This window comes from Rhinopithecus roxellana, chromosome 15 (assembly GCF_007565055.1).
Source record: "Rhinopithecus roxellana isolate Shanxi Qingling chromosome 15, ASM756505v1, whole genome shotgun sequence".
NCBI classification, from domain to species: Eukaryota; Metazoa; Chordata; class Mammalia; order Primates; family Cercopithecidae; genus Rhinopithecus; species Rhinopithecus roxellana.
In genome coordinates, this window is record NC_044563.1 from 77,720,475 (window position 1) to 77,737,339 (window position 16,865).

At 50.8% G+C, this 16,865-nt stretch overlaps 1 protein-coding gene across 2 annotated transcripts in view; it reads right to left on the reverse strand.

Annotated features, from left to right (window-relative positions):
• The window catches only part of DSCAML1 (DS cell adhesion molecule like 1), a 378,285-nt gene that overhangs the window by 42,616 nt on the left and 318,804 nt on the right, over positions 1 to 16,865 (reverse strand). The window contains exons 12-16 of one of the 2 annotated variants that reach the window (XM_030918019.1): positions 12,005 to 12,204; positions 11,339 to 11,435; positions 10,618 to 10,746; positions 2,419 to 2,586; positions 670 to 740 (exon numbers count right to left, since the gene is read on the reverse strand). In XM_030918019.1, coding sequence (XP_030773879.1) covers positions 670 to 740; positions 2,419 to 2,586; positions 10,618 to 10,746; positions 11,339 to 11,435; positions 12,005 to 12,204 — 665 coding nt within the window. Of the gene's footprint in view, positions 1 to 669; positions 741 to 2,418; positions 2,587 to 9,503; positions 10,071 to 10,617; positions 10,747 to 11,338; positions 11,436 to 12,004; positions 12,205 to 16,865 lie in introns of those variants that run through there. The other variant, XM_030918020.1, reaches the window with a different exon arrangement.

Genomic DNA, 16,865 nt, shown 5'->3' on the forward strand with positions numbered 1-16,865 from the left:
AGACAGGAAGTCCCTGGATTGCCAGGCCTTCTGTGCCCCTGGAGGGGTTTGGTGGTAGGGCCAGAAGCTGCTCAGGGAAGCATTTCTGAGTCCTGCTCAAGGTCATTCTGTTCTGTTTCCCTGCCCAGCTATGGAATCTCCCCTAAGATTTTCTTTAAGTGACAGATGCTTCAGTCACCCCCTGTATATTTTACAGGTCTTTGCCCTTAGAAATGGCTGTAGCACATACTGGTTTCTTTTCTCCACAGTTCCTCCACCCTCAGAGGTAGGGAGGGCAGTTACTTTCATCCTGATGTTAGAGAGGAGGAACTTGGCATACAATCAAATCTACTTCCAACCTTATTACAACATGTGGGCTTTGGAGGATGGGCCAGCACGGCTGAGGAACCATCTTCCCTCCTTGGCACTGCAAGTTTTTCATTCCACCCCAGGCAGAGACTCCCATCAGAGAACCAGGGAGGAGAGGGAAGTGGGGGTTATTGGGCTGGGGGGACCTGCCCCTTGCCTCCCTCTCCTTCCACCCCTCAAATCTCACTAGGTTTAGTGACAAAACAGGCATGAGCATCATATAAGACTAGAGACTAGCAAGCCTGCTGGGAGCTTCCGTCCTGGATTGAGGCGAGAGGAGGCAAGGAGGCATTCCAGGGGAGATACCTTAGACACACTTACCTTCCAGGTCACCTGGATGCTCTGTGAAGTCACTGGCTGCAAGGTAACATCCATGGGGGGCCCATCAGGAGCTGAGCAGGGTAGGGGGGAGGAGAAACATTACAAGTCAAGACCTGGAAGAGGAAGGGGTTTTATGTTCCCACTCCCATTCTCCTGAGCAGGAGGGCTCCTGGGGAGAAGACTAAGCACAGATGCAGATAGCAGAGAACTTTTGTTTGAGTTCCCCTGAAAGTATCTAGGGTTTTAATTTCCTCTTCATTCTCCCTAATTTGCTGAAAATATATCAAACAACGATAATAAGATACTACTGTACATGTAGTAGGATGGCAAAAGTTTTTAAAAGTTGAAGAGTATGAAGTGTCTACTTCATACAAGAATGTCCAGTGGCAGGAACTCTTATCCTCTGATCATGGGAGAGAAAATTGGTACAACACTTTAGAAAACATTCTAACATTTTTTGTTAAGGGTAGAAGTATTTCCCTGTTTGATGACTCTGTAATTCTACAACTGTTTATATCCCCTAGAGAAACTCATGAACCGGTATACTAGCATACAAGAATGCTTATAGCAGCATTTTTGTAATAGCTCCAAGCTACAAACAACTTAAATGTCCATCTACAGTAGAATGGACAAACCCACTGTGGTATAGTCATATAATGGAATACTATACAGCACTGAAAAAGCATAGCTATGCTAATGATATGAATGAAGCTTGCAAAAGTAATATTGATCAAAACAAGCAAGATACAGAAGAATATATGAAGTATGATGTCATGAATACATTCTACTGGAAAATAGGGAAAACTAAATTATACATTTTATTGCATATACACTGTGGTGACAGTACAAAAAAGAAAAGCATGAAAATTAGTATCATGAAAGTCAGGATACTGATTACTTCAAGGGGAGGGGTGGTGTTATGACCAGAAAGGGGTACATGGGGACTTCCGGCATGCTGGCTAATTGATAATGAGTGTTGGTTATACTAATTACTCATTGTTTACCTTATGCTTGTTTATAAAACTGCACATATATGTTATGTGTATTTTTCTGCATTTTGTTTTTTGAGATGGAGTCTTGCTCTGTTGCCCAGGCTGGAGTGTAGTGGTGTGATCGTGGCTCACTGCACCTCTGCTTCCCAGGTTCAAGTGAGTCTCCTGCCTCAGCCTCCTGAGTAGCTGGAACTACAGGCATGTGCCACCACGCCTGGCTAATTTTTGTATTTTTAGTAGAGACAGGGTTTTGCCAAGTTGGCCAGGCTGGTCTCATATTCCTGACCTCAGGTGATCCAACCACCTTGGCCTCCCAAAGTGGTGGAATTACAGGCATAAGCCACAGTTCCCCGGCCTTCTCTGCATTATTTTGTATTATATGATAACAAAAGAAAACATAGCAAGAGAAATCTTGTTTAAACTTTCACGAAGACTCTATGATGAGGGTCATAGAAAATGATCCAGGCCCTAGTACCCCATCTTTTGCAGATAGATCCTTCCAGATGCTGGGGCCAGGGGAGTGGGGCAGAACCACAGATAACTCCCCCAAACCCAGCATTTAGAACCTAGCCTGGAAAAGGGTCAAACAGAAGAGCCTCCAATGATCCAGAGGTGGACACAAACATCTGTTAGGATGCTTTTCCTCACCCCATCCCTTCTAACTGCAAACTCATTGCCAATGAACAGGATCACTGTAGGCCCCTGGTGTCCCTGATCCCTGAGGCCATGGGCAGGGCAGGCTGGGCGAGGTGCTCACCGGCCTCCTCGGTGCTGATGGTGAGTTCCTTGCTCGGTTCACTGCGGCCAATCTTGTTGAAGGAGTACATGCGGATGCTGTACACGGATGCTGGGTGCAAGTCCACGATGTTGGCCTGGTTGATGGTGGGGGAGATGTTGCGTGTGGACTGCTTGAAGTCCCAGGAATCTGGAGAGAAGGCACCCATGTCAAAGCACAGCCAGGCAAACTCCAGGACCCATTCCCAGCCTGAAGTTCCAGCACAGCCCAGTCTTAAGTTGGATGCCCCGAGGGGTCCAGCTCACACAGGCTGCAGAGAGGGCAAAGGCCTGAACAACTTCACAGATGGTGCAAGGGGTCTGTCCCATGGAGCTCTGGCTTGGGAGTAGCCTGACTCTCCTCTGCCACTGGCCACCCTGTAAGCTCAAACTTCAGGCAGAGATCAGACGAGACGTTCCCCAAGGTCCCTGCCAAGATCACCATCTGCTTGCTATCCCTGAGGGTCTGACTGACCAGTGCCCTTCTTCCTGGGTCTCTCCTCACATCGGTGACCTGGTCTAATGGTGACACCCCCATTTACCCAGTGGCCGCCATGTGAAGCAGGAGGCTAAGTCTCCTCTCCCTTTCTCCTCCTTTTGTATGTGTTTCTGTATTTCTTTTCCTTGTGCACTTGTGAGGTGATGAACTTGAGTGTTATACATCGGGGTGGAGGGGGACAGGCCAAGTACCAGAGTCCCCAGCCCAAACCCTACCCTCTTTCCTTCATCGACAGGGGGATGGTTTCTGAGTCATTAGGGTTAGAGGCCACCAAAGAGATTAACGTTCACGATTTATCCAGGGAGACTGGTAGTCTGTCTCAGGGCTGATGTTTAGCAAAATTGTAGGGGGTAGAAAATACCAGATAAATGCCATTCAGGCGTGACTAAACAGTGCCTAGACCGATCTGTGGCGATGAACACCCTGCATCTCCAGAGGAATCCAGTCATTTGTTCAATATATGTTTGCTGCGCACCTATTGGGGTCTCCAGAGGAAATGGAAGGGGTTGCAATTAAAAATGCCTCAGCTAGGACCTTCCACACCCGGGATTCTTAACCAAATACCTGTTTTTGCACCTTACTTTGAAAAGAGAAAAAGGCAAAGCACAAGGAAACAAGCTGATAGCAGGGCTAAAAAATGTTTCCAGGGCAAGTCCAGATGTCACTATCCCGTCTAATTTTCTATGCCTTTAAATCCACAGTAGAGTATCATGAAAAATTCTCCATAGAAAAGATTAAGTTGTATTCACCACAGTTTAAATTCTAAATCAGGAAAGGAGGCTAGCACATTCTAGAAAGACTAAAAAAAGTTTTTGGTTAAAACTAATGCCTTATAGGCTGGGCGCAGTGGCTGACGCCTGTAATCCCAGCACTTTGGGAGGCCGAGGCGGGTGGATCATTTGAGGTCAGGAGTTTGAGACCAGCTGGGACAATATGGTGAAACCCTGTCTCTCCTAAAAATACAAAAATTAGCTGGGCGTGGTGGTGGGTGTCTGTAGTCCCAGCTACTCAGGAGGCTGAGGCAGGAGAATTGCTTGAATCCGGGAGGCGGAAGTTGCAGTGAGCCGAGATCGTGCCACTATACTCTACCCTCGGCAACAGAGCAAGACTCCATCTCAAAAATGAACAACAACAACAACAACAAAACTAAACAAACTAACGCCTGATAAATCAGGAGAATTGGTTCACCGGAAGACACTGTCCCAGGCCCCCAATTTCTGGTTAGTTGAGATCTTGATGGTTTGCATAACACCACTTATAGCTGCTCAGGCTTAGCATCGGTGAAGGGCACCGGCCCAGCTCCCCATCTGTAGTGTTGCATTTAATTCTTTGGTTTCATGAGCCAAAGAAACAAAATGGCAGGCGGTTGGTGCTCAAAAACTCTTTGTATTTTAAAACACCCTAACCACAGGAGGGTCACTTTGTGGCAGGTTAAGCTGGAATTGCAAATATGCAGGCTCCTACCTGCTGTGGGCACTGGCTTGTGGGTTTGGGACAGAACAGGCTAGTCATGTGGAGGCAGGTGCTCCCTTCTCTCTGTAGCATCCTGGGAGCTGGCGCCAGCTCGTAAGTCACATCTGATGTGCCCATGTTTATAGGAGAGGGAGAGGGAGCACAAGTCAGTGCATTCATTTTTGATGAGTGCAGGCAGAGGGAGGAGACTGGGGCGGTGTGTCTGGAGAAGAGGCACTAATATTTACCGAGTACCTGTGGTGTGCCAGGTGCAGCATCGGGCAATTTAAATGCTCACCATTTGCTCCTCACATCCTCCTGCGGCATCAGTGCTCCATCTCCACAGCAGAGGTGACCCTTGCGGCACCAAACCCAATTTCCCACCTGGTTTCTTGGGTGTGTTCAACACTTGGACCTCTCTTCCTTCTTCAGGAAACACTCTCCCCTTGGCTCCCTAATAAAACACTCTCTGGCCTTTTGCTTATCTCTTGGGCCAGTTTTTCTCTGTCTCTGTGCGGATGCATCCTCCTCTACCCTACCAGGAATGGTTTGAGTTCTTCAAGCCTCCACCGGAGGCTTCCTTCTCTCTTGCCATGCACTCTCCCCAACCATGCATTCTATTTTCATCTCTGCACAGATACCTCCCAGATTCATATCCAGCCTGGGCCTCTCCCTCCGACTCCAGACCTTATAGCCAGCTTTTTAGTTGATGGCTCATCCTGGATGTTTCATAGATACCTCAAACTCAACCTGTCCAAGACAGAACTCTTGACCATACACCCTGTTTACCTAGCAACTTCCTGGATTCCATCTCGAATGGCACCACCGTTATTAATTTCTTCACTCTTCCTTCTCTCTCCCTCCCTATCAAGTGGGATAACTTTTGTGTTCTGTGTCGTTCTTGAATCCTCCCACTTCCCTCCATCTCCATTGCTACCTCAGGCTCAGCCACCGTCATCCCTCCTTAGACCAGGGAAATGGCCTCTTCCCTAGCCCTCCACATGCTCACCGCACCATTTCTTTCATCTCTTCTCCACACTGCAGCCATCATCCACTCTGCAAATACAATCGAGCTCCTCTTACAGACGAGCATTCCAACTTGGCCCTGAGAGTGGCCTTCTCAAAACACAAATCTGATACTGCCATTCCCTTACATAAAATTCTTCAATAGTTGTTCCTTGTTCTCAGGATAAAGGTAAAATCTCACAACCTGACCAAAGTCCTGCAACATCTGGCTCCTGCTCACCTCCCAATCCTTATCTTTTTCTATTCTTCTCCTCTGAACCCTTCCAGCATTTAGAGCCCTTTCTCAGTCCACAGTATCTTCTTTCAAGGGTTCACTGTTTGGTGGTAACTGCCCAAGGAGATGCTAAGCTCCCTGCAGTCAGGAGCCATGTCTAAAACTTTGGTCCTCTCCCCAATTTCACATGTGTTGGGCCCTTAAAATGTGCAGTTGATTTTAAACCAGAGCCACTGTTTTTCCCCTTTATTTGGGACTTGGAGTTCCTTTGCACTCTGTGGCCACAGTGTACCCTTTGCCAATCCCCTCCTTGCCTTGCTCCACTGCAAATCACAGGAAGGTTGGGCGGGGGAGTGTCCCGGAGAACAACTCTTTTTTCTGCTTTTGCCGCCCGTAGTTTGCAGGTGGATTTGACCTTGTGTTCCCAAACCATCTTTGGTGTTAGCACAAAATAGCTCCCTCTCCACAACCTTTCCAGGCTAATGCACCAGAGTCAGATCTGGAGGTCTCTGGCTGATCTGCTAAACTTGATCACTGTCGTCTCCCTGACCCTGAATAGCTGAGACCAGGGGCCCCATTTTCTTCCTTTTCCTTTTCAGTTCTCGGAGTACTGAGCTGGCTTTGGTGAATGTTGTCTCTTTTAATATTCCCTTTCATATGAGCCTGGCTTACCCAGATTAACATATTTCATTAAGGGCTCTCTCCCCCTTTCTTCATCAAAGGGTTTATGATGCAAAATATTCTTCTTAAAATGAGGAAGCGGCTGGGGAGATGTCAGTGCCTTCTGCTCTGTGGGCTGCTTGCTGAGAGGGAACTGGGAATCTTTGGTTTTTCAGGAGATACATTCACTGTAGAGGGGACGCAGCTTGGAGAAAAGCCACATCTGGAGCGTTTAGCTGCCTGGGCTCAGGAAGCACATCCATTCTGCATCTCTAATTTTCTCCTCGGATCACGCCTTTGAGACCCCCATGACAATCTCTTCACAGCGTGGAGAAGAGGCTTCCTGCGTCACAACGACAGCTCACGACATCCCAACACCAGTCCCTCTGACAGTCACACTCCAGCTCCCACAGAACACCATGCCACACCAGGCCAGCTCATCCCACGGTGGCCGGCACAGCCCCTACACCAGCTTGTGCTATGAGGCTGGTCTAGGGGAGGGCCATCCTCAAAGAACCCATCCTTGCTCTGTGAACAGGGGTGAAATGTGGTGTCTGCATTTTTAAATCTGCACAGCGCCATCTGATAGATTTGTGTGGATGGTGCTATTTGTCATTTGGCATTCATGTATTATTACTCTGCTGCCTGGGGCTGGGAGAAGTCAGCATGAGTGGGATGGCTTAGAAAGGGCAGACTCGGTAATTTCTCTTGGAAAATTAGTATGATGAGCAATATGGCAGAAATCCTGGCAAAGGTACAGTTGGGGCAAAGAAGGTCGGGAGCCGATGGTCAGGACCCAGGATGGGTGTGGCCTGGGGCAGGGGGAAGCAGAGAGGGGAAGCAGAGACACAGGACAGGGACCTGTGGGAGGTTACCATGTGCCAGGCTGGGTGCTAGGCACCTCCATGTACGTCATCACCCTCCCCAAATCCTCATGGCCACGCTGAGAATGAAATGTTACTCTCTCCATTTTATACATAAGGAGATGCCCCAAGATGTCAAGTACTCACTAAAGATCATGCAGCTCTGACACTTGGTCTGCCCAAGTCTTCAGCTTTGCCAATGGTTCTTGTTCCACTAGTCCACAGGTGCAGGAAGCTGTCCTTAGACACACACACACCCACACACACACACATGCGTGTGCATACTCCCTCCTTTGAGTCATCTTCTGTTCCCTTGGATACCTTTTCCAGTTCTCACCTAATACAGTTTGTGGCGTATTACACTTGATTGGATAGTGCTTTGTAATGGTTCTGAAAGTGTGTGTGTGTGTGTATGTGTGTGTGTGTATGTGTATATTCTCACTCCAACTGCATTGTAAGCTCCAAGGGCAACATTCTGTCTCCTATTTCTTTTTCTTTCTCTACCACATGGCTGGTGCATGATTCTGCAAAAAAATATTGGCACTCAGTACATGTGGCTGACTGACAGACACATATATTTTAGACTGCCAGTCCCACAGGACTATAAATTACTGCACGAGATATTTGAGTTAGAAGAGACAGAGGAACTTACATTTATTAAAAGTTTGCTCTAGCCCCGTGCTATCATAGATGCTTTCTCTCTAATCCTCTAAGCAATCCCATGAGGTAGGCATTACTGCCCCCACTTCACAGATGGGGAAGCTGTGCCATGCCCAGGGTCTCTGCCTGCCTCCAATGATAGCACACGGCAGTTCTCATGGCACTCCGGTTCCTAAATGCCAGGATGTGACAGGTGCCTGTTTGGGTGGGCTGTGCTGGAGCCATCCCACCCAAAGGTGTGGAAAGGACTGGCTGCCTTCTCAGTGCCCCGGGTCCTGTGACTTAGCTCTTTAAGAGTGCAAAGCCCTTGTGGTACGCAGAGACTGAAGTTGAGCTTTCATTATCCCTCCCTCTACTCTCCCCACCCATCCTGGTGTTCCTAGCTGGGGTGGTCTACCGCACTTCCTCATCCTGCAGGGAGCCAGAAGGGGAACACATGGATGTGCTCTAAGAATAGCATCTTCCCTTTCCACCTTGCCTTCTGCCTTGCTCTCCAGATGTGTGATGTTCTCCACGTCGCCCCTGCTGAGTGGTGCCAGGAGAGGCTCCCACACATTAGAGACTGGTCACTGGAGGGGCAACGGGCATCAGGGCAGCCAGGGGGAAAAGGAACAGGGGGATGGGCGCGAGCGACAGCCCAGGCATCCACCTCCCATCCCAGATGTGCGCTGGCAGGGAGGCGGCGTGTGCAATGCCATGTGGGATGTCACCCTCTGGACCCAGACCTTCCTGTTTACTCCTGGGTGGCCTGTGCCCAATCTCAGGGAGCCCTGAGATGTGACATGGACACAGTCAGCCCTTCTGTCCCCTTTGCCTCATCACATTTCCCCAACTGCAGGGCTGCAATGGCCTCCTTTCTTTTCTCCTGGATACCAATTTCTTCCACTCACATTCATTCTTCTAAGGCACTATGTTTGCTCAAGTCTCCCCCGGGAGCTCAGACATTGTTAGTGGCTCTCAATGACCTTCCCCAGCAAAGTGAAAGCTCAACCCAGATGCCTCCCTCCCAACCTGGCCCCAAAGCACCTTTGTAGATTTATTGCCCATGAATTGCATCTATGAGCCCTGTGCTAGATCATAGGCCACTTCCTGGTGTACATTGGACCCTCACTTGGTCTCTGTCCTTCACTTTCTCAAGATCTTGGCCTGTTGCCTTTCAGTACCCAAGACCCATCTCAGTGCAGCATCTACAGGGGACCAGACAGATGCCTTCCTAGACAACCCCTGTTGGCTCAAGCCCCTCCTTAGATCTGCGGCCCTCCTGCACTCAGGTTGAACTCCTGGGTGGCTGACCGCAACTAGATCAGAAGCGTCTGAGAATAGGGTTTGTCTCTGTAGACATGTGTATCAAAGATGACTGGCCCAGGGCCCCGGACAGAGTGGCTTCTCAAGGGGTCAATGCAGCTCAGAGATTCGCTTTCACATGTCCCACTTCAACTCACTCGCCAACGCTTGCTGAGCATCTACCATGTGGCTGGGCCCTGCGCCGGGTGCCAGAAATGCAAAGGGAACAGGACTTGGCCAATCGAGAGGAGAGGACAGCCGGCCAACCAATGGCCACTGCCGTGCTAAGTGGGAGAAGAAGGGTCTGGAAGCTTCAGGAGAAAATGAAACCTTCCATCTAAGCAAGGACCCACAAGAGGAGTTGAGCTGGTGGGGGAAGGAGACTGAGGAAGATTGAGTCATCTAGACTCTACTCTTTTCTATGCTTTATTTGTAATTAATTTAATTTGTAGTTATTTTGAGGAGTGAATACAGGCTTATGGTATCAAATTCAAAAGGTACAAAGGATCCAGAGTGAGACATCTGCTTTCTTCTCACCCTGCTGTGAAGTCATTCAGGTGCACTCTGTTCCCCACTGAGGCCCCTCCTTGCCATTCCTGCCACCTGACCATGGGACCTATGACAGTCTCCCCAGATGCAGGATGCTCATGGCGCCCCACAGTGCCTCACAGTGGCGGGGCGGCTGCACAGCAGCTAGCTGGGGTCTGAGAGGAGGGCTCTGGAAAGAGCATTTTTTTAGCTAGACTCTCCCTCTGTTGCCCAGGCTGGAGTGCAATGGCACGATCTCAGTTCACTGCAACCTCCGCCTCCCGGGTTCAAGCAATTCTCCTGCTTCAGCCTTCTGAGTAGCTGGGATTATAGGGGTGTGCCACCACGCCTGGCTAATTTTTGTATTTTTAGTAGAGATGGGGTTTCACCATGTTGACCAGACTGGTCTTGAACTCCTGACTGACCTCAGGTGATCCACTTGTGTCAGCCTCCCGAAGTGTTGGGATTACAGGCGTGAGCCACTGTGCCCAGCTGGGAAGGGCTCTTAGAGGAAATTTAGGTCCAAGCTTTTCCAGGGTCTCCTATCCCCCCATGACCCACTTGTGGGGACCATTGTTAGGACCAGCTCTATGATCTCCAGTCATCCTCTTCACCCCAGACCAGGAGCACACGTATGACCTGGCCAAACCCATGATGCTTCTGATGCCAGAGACAGCCCACAGCCCTGGGTTCAGTGCCCTTACATGGCTTCAAATCGGACCACCATTGGGAACCCTGGCCCAGGAACAGTCCTGGAAAGGAGCTGACATCACTACCCATCAACTGGGGGTCTCCATCTTCCACCTGGACTCCTAGCCCGGCCAGTGTCCCTCCCTTCAGAAGCCACAGCAGCTTGTGCATTGGTGGGTGCTTGTGTGTCTGGCTTGGATGGGCAGCCCTGAGGCTCAGGGGTATCCCCCCAGAGGGCACAGGCAGGGCATGTGGCACAAGGGGCCATGGCAGGCCATGCTGTCACCCTCCTGGTCCAGCACCTACCTGATTTGTTCTTATATTCGATGTCGAACCCTGTGATGATGCTGTTTCCGTCGAATCGCTGGGTCCAGCGCAGGTTCATGCTTCGGGCCTTCACCTCCCGGATCTCCAGCTCTGGGGGGTCGGGGGGCTCTGGAGTGCGGCAGGGGAGGGGAGGGAAGTGAGGAGGGCAGCATGGAGCTTGGCCTCCTGCTTGGCCCTGGGGGTTGGCGTCACCTGGGTCTTGCCAAGGACTCTGGCACCCTAGGGTTTGAGCAGAGTGGGAGCTGGAGGAGGCCAGCAGTTGGGCTTGGAGGCTGAGGAGGCCTGGCTTGCTCTCCTGTCTTGCTGCCATCTTGTTCTTGGCCTGGGAGAGGGCTGACTCTTCTGCAGAGATTCCTGTTAGTTGACGGCATTTTTCCCCTTCCCTTTCTCAGCTTGACTTTCCCTTCCCACACCCGCTGCAGGGGCCTGGACCCAGGAACCTGACTCCTCCACCCCTTCCCAGAAGGGGCAGTGGAATCGATAGTGGCTGTAGCCATTGCAAACTTTTGCTGTCTAAGTCCCTGGAAAGGTCTTATTTCCCTACTCTGGGCAGGTAGAGGGAGGCCTTTTCCCAGAAGGCAGTTTCCTGTCATCCTCCACCATGGTGTAGGCTGTGGCCCCTGCTCTTTGAAGTGGAGTTAGCAGTGGGCCCCTGGGCCCTGGGGAGGTGGGATGGGAAGGGCGGGGCAGGTGAAGGTACCTTGTACAGTGAGTTGGATCAAACCCCGGTCTTCCCCATACGAGTTGATGGCATGGCAGCTGAAGAACACAGAGTCCCCACGGTCAGCGGGCTTGAGCTGGGAGATCACCAGCAGGGGAAGGAGAGGGAGGAAACAGGGAGAGTCTTTCAGAGCTGGTCAGCTGAAGGGGCCACTCCAGGGCTATCGGCAAGGCCCTCTTGTTCTGGGAGGGGGACCCACAGGGGCTTTGCAAAGGTCTTCTCTTCCCAGGGACTTCCAAAGATGGAAGTATGGAGGGCTTCATACAGGGAGGGGATACCAGAGGGAGGGATGGAGGGGCTGAGGAGTCCTAGGGGAGTGGGAGGGGCTGGGGGGTCCCAGGGGAGTAGGAGGGGCTGAGGGGTCCCAAAAGGGAGAATGGAACCCCGGGGGTTCCAGAAAAGAAGGCGGGACTGAGGAAACCACATTTGATTGCTGTGGGGTTGTCAGAAAGGAGATACAGTGAAGTTCTGAGATAGAGATTCCTGGATGGAGAGGGGAAATAAGTGGGAAAGGGGAGGTATATTTTTGGGGTGTGGGGAGGGGCTCCCAGGCTCCCCATTTGCCTCCTGGATGCAGATGTGATAGTTGCGGGCTCCCCACTCTCTGAGAGTCGGGGTCCCCCAGGACTGGGGTGGGGCACTCACCTTCAGCGTGGAGACGACCTCATCACCATTGTCTTTGGTGGCGATGGCGTACCGCATGACACGGTCAGGGTCGATGACCGTGTCCCCCTTCTCCCAGCGGATGATGATGGGCCGCTCACCCCGTGCTGTGCAGTTCAGCTCCTTCGCATGGCCCTTGATGGCGATGGTGGTGTTGGGGTGGGAAGTAATCATGGCTGGGACTGGGGGGCGGAGGTGGAGGAGGCCAGTGAGGGTTGTGAGGTCAGCCTGGAGGAGGCATGCGTGCCCTGCACAGAAGCCCCCGCCCCAGCCGTCCCTCCCCCAGGAGAGGCTCCAATAAAGGAGTACAGGGAACTCCACTGGCCTGTCCTTTCTCCCACACCCATCCATGACTGGGACAGCCTCCCTCTTCACCAGGGGTCCCCACATTCCTCCTCTGGGGAGGCAGTGGACTGGGCTCAGAATGCTTTTACAGGTATGCCATACATAGAACTGTAAAGGAAACCAGTTATATTGAAATATGGTTATGCAAATATTAAAAACACGAACAAGCAAACCTTCAATATTGTATATCACATATCAGTATGTGTTCTTTACTACTCTTTACAAAATAAGATCCAGCGGTAGCTCATATAATTGCTGTCTTATATTACCATGATCCTGTAATAGTGCTGCGTATAAGTGATATTTTGAGACATCTGCAATCACTGTGATGTGATGGGAGCATATCTGAGGATTTCTGCTGGTGACAGTCACAGGGGCTGCTATTGCTGCGCTTTGTTGCTTATGTTCAAAATGGAAGGAAATACTAAATTTCAGTGAGAAGTTAGTGAAAAAATGTGATTTTCCCTCCACCCACATTCATGGGTCCCCCTGAATCAGATCTACAGAGCTTATAGCGGCCTCTGGACCCCAGGTTAAGAAGCCTTCTTGAAAACACCAAGACTCTGCTTTTTCTCTATAGCTAAGGCTTGTTTATCTCCCTCCTGTTCTTTCAAACAACATACAAAGGAAAACCCTGGACACCACCACAATAAAGATCCACAAGCAGTGCTAACAGGACTGAGAAAATCACCAGCAAACAACCAGGGCCCAGGCTGGTCATCAGGAACCTGCACCACCCCCCCACAACCCCCGTCCCTACTGCCCAGACAAGAAGCCTGTCAATCGCTGGCCCCTCCTCTGGGCCTGAGCACGTGTGGCAGCAGCAGCAGGAGGGGAGGGGCAAGGGAAAGATGGTCTCAGCTGCAGCGAAACCCTGTCCCCTTTCTTCTCCACCCAACTCAGCGAACACACATGGGGCACTTATGCCATCATGAGACCTCGTGCCAGGCTGGGGGGTACACATGACAATGAGACAGGGTCCTCGCCTCCGGAGGGAGGGGAAGACAGATACCTGCACCGGCAACATGAACTGGAGGAAAATCTGATGAGTGTTTCATCCAAGGGTTAGGAGACATTAACTTTGACTGACAGGCATCAGGGAAAGCACAGTCCATCCATTCAGCAAGGATTTATTAAGACCTACTACATGCCAGGTCTTGTCTTGGGTTCTGGAACTGACAGTAAATAGGACAAACATGGTGTGATCTCATGTTTGAAACTCCTGTGATCTTAGGGAGTTTCACTCTAGTGGTGAGAACAGACAAGACTAGCAATTTCAGTGAAGAGTGGTGAGTCCTATGCTGGGAGAAATGCACAGCCCCTGACCCGGCAAGACTTAAATGGGGAGAACAGAGGGAAGGGCGCCTAGGCAGGGGAATCTGCTTGAGCCAAGGCTCCAAGGCAGACATAGGCGGGGCATGTCCCAGGAAGGTCAGTGATTTGGTGCTGCTGGAGACTATCCTCGTCCTTTTCTTCTCTGGGAAAATTTGCCTTCCAGTGGCTCTTGTCTCAGGAGGGGTGTCCAGAAACCATCCTGGAGTATACAAATGGGGAGGGGCTGTCATTGGCTGCAAGAATCAGAAAGCCCCCACCCCCACCCCCATTCAGGGGAATACTTCTTGTCACAACAGAGACCAGCTCACCTTATCCTGGTCACTGGCCTGCTTTGGGCAATCGTGCAAAAACGGGCTTTGTCTTATCTGTCCTCAAAACCCAGTTCCCTGCCCACCCCCTTCGCCGTCTCCCCTACCGCCCCCGCACCGTATCTCTGCTCCATTTCGACAGCTGGCCCTTTCTCCTCCTTCCTTCCGGGTATTCTCAGAGTTTCTCTCTCCCCCAGTTTTAAAGGCCTGCTCAGACAAAGTTCTTCCCAGGGACATCTGACTTTTATGGACAAATAGGCCTTTGAAGAAATGAGGGGAGCCACAGAGCTGCCATGGTGCCATCTGACACCAGTCCGTGGGCGAGGAGACGTCTGGGACAGGAGTAGGGGGGATGAAGGGAGGTTTCTGGCTCCCTGAAGTCACACCACACAGCAAGCCACCTCCTCTGCTGCCTTGTCATGCAGGACTTGATGCTGACGACAGCCCTGGCCCCCAGGCCCCCGCACCAGCCTTTCAGCACATTCCCCAGCCCCAGCTCATCAAATAATGAAGCAGATAAATTTTATAATGCACGGCATTACACTAGGATATACCATAAAATGCGAAAGACAAATAACGAGGTGCAAGTTATAATGAAGAAAAAGCCTGCAGTCAGAGACATCCGAGTATGAATTATTGACTAAGGTTTTACACTCTCAAGGATGTGCGGAGGAATATTTTTCCATCAAAGATTTGCATAATTCACTCGTATAAACCTGGGTGGAATATAGAGTAAGATTTTACATCAACAAGTCGGGCCTTGCATTGCAGATGCCTCCATTTTTACTGGAGGATTGAGATGCTTGGGTGTTGGGGAGGCTCGTAAGGGGACAGGGGACTGGGGTCTGGGTCCCCCATGGGTCGGGCCCTGAGGCCTCCTTCCTGGGGAGGAATCCTGTTCCTGAGAGGTTGCTGCTGAAGCCACAGAGAAGCAGGGGAACAGAGTGTGTGTGTGTGTGTGTGTGTTTGTGTGTGTAAGTGGGGCTGGGAGGGAGAGTCTTTCTTTGGCAGGAGGACTTCACAGCTCTTCAGCACACCTCTGTTCTGCTCTCCAGGCAGGCCTGCACCAGCCCATCCAGGGCCTGTGTGTGCATTACAAAGGCAGCCCCACCACGCCTCTGGCTGGATGCTGCCTGGTGCCAGGAGCCACAGCTTGGCCAGTGAAGCAGGGACCACGTTTCAGACCCCATTCACCCCTGAGGCTATGTACTTTTGAGCCATGCACAACCTGTGTATCCAATACATGCCATTCCCACTTCAGGGAACCTGTCTTTCTAGTCAGCTTTGTTCAGTCCTGTGGACATCCAGGGATAGCAGGGTTCCCAGGGATCCTTGGCCCCTCAGCCCTGCTGTGTGTGGTAACAACCATACCTGCGGCCTGAGACAGGGTCCCTTCACCCTTCCACCAGCTTAGGATGGCAGTGAGCACCACATACCACAACCCTCACTCAGGGCTAGTTCAGGGGAGCCCTTTCATGAGGAAGAGGACAGAAGCTTGAGGGGCTTGGGGGCCAGGCCAGCTTGGGATCTGCTTCTGTGGCTGCGAGCTATGTGGTCTTCCACCCCTTAAAGCTAACTTCTTTGAGCCTCATGGAGCACTGTGAGGACAAACTGAACCCACATATGTAAACTGCCTGCCACACAGCAGCTGCTGAGAAACCTGGGTTCTATTCCTATCCCCAAGGGGTTCCATCAAGACAGGAGGCTCTTCTTTATAGAAACGTGATGTGCAACATAGACTACTGTCTTTCATTTTGTGTGGCAGGACAAGGGTCTTTTTGGGTAGAGGAAAAAAGCCTAGGTCTGTGGCCTGAAGATAGACTGTGGTACTGAAAGCAAATGTCAGAGAATGTGGTCCTAGGCAAAAGATGACCTGGCGAGAGTCAACCTCCACTGAAGTGTCCAAAGTGGCTCTTCTTGGCCTGGCCAGTGGTTCCTTGTATCACAGGCTATACCCACTGATGTCGGCCAGCTCTGGCCGGTCCTAGCTTGATGGGCAGAACTCCACTGGGCTGGTATAATGAGCCCCTGAATTCAAAACAACTGGGTGCCAGGTACTAAGGACTACTTCACAAGTACAAGTGGCATGGAAAAGGGTGTGTGGCTTGACATGCATTACCAGACTCCATGGAAAAGGCCCAAAGAAAAAACTACAGTCAGAAGTCATTTCCTTTTCCATCCTTGCCAGTGCAGGTGAATGCAATCAGCCAATTAGCTAAACTGGGTCTGCTGACTGTCCAAAATGGCAGATATGAAAATGGCGGATGTGAAAGGTGCACACCTCAGGCAAGAAGAAAAGCAGAGTCCCTGGTGCAGTAAGATGGATGTGTATCCTTTCATGGGAGTACTGCCAGCTTCCTTCCAGGCCTTGCCCCTAAAAGTGAATCTGGGAAGTGGAAGGCTGTATAAGACCCATGTCTGTTACTCATACAAGTTCAGAAAATACACGTGTTCAAGTTACTGGCTTCAGGTGTTACTTGCCAGGCGATCCCACAGAATCCTAGCATCCTAGCATCCTAGCATTGCAGAGCCCAGATGAAGACCTGCTTTGCTGAATTTGTAGCAGCCGCTGGCCACACAGGGCTAATAGGCACTTGAAATACAGCCAGCCCAAATTGGGATGTGTGATAAGTACAAATTACACACTGGATTTCAAAAATGTAGGAAGAACAAAAAAGAATGTAAAATATCTTTTTTTTTGAGATGGAGTATCGCTCTTGTCACCCAGGCTGGAGTGCAATGGTACAATCTCAGCTCACTGCAACTTCCGCCTCCTGGGTTCAAGTGATTCTCCTGCCTCAGCCTCCCAAGCAGCTGGGATTACAAGCGTGTACCACTACGCCTGGCTAATTTTT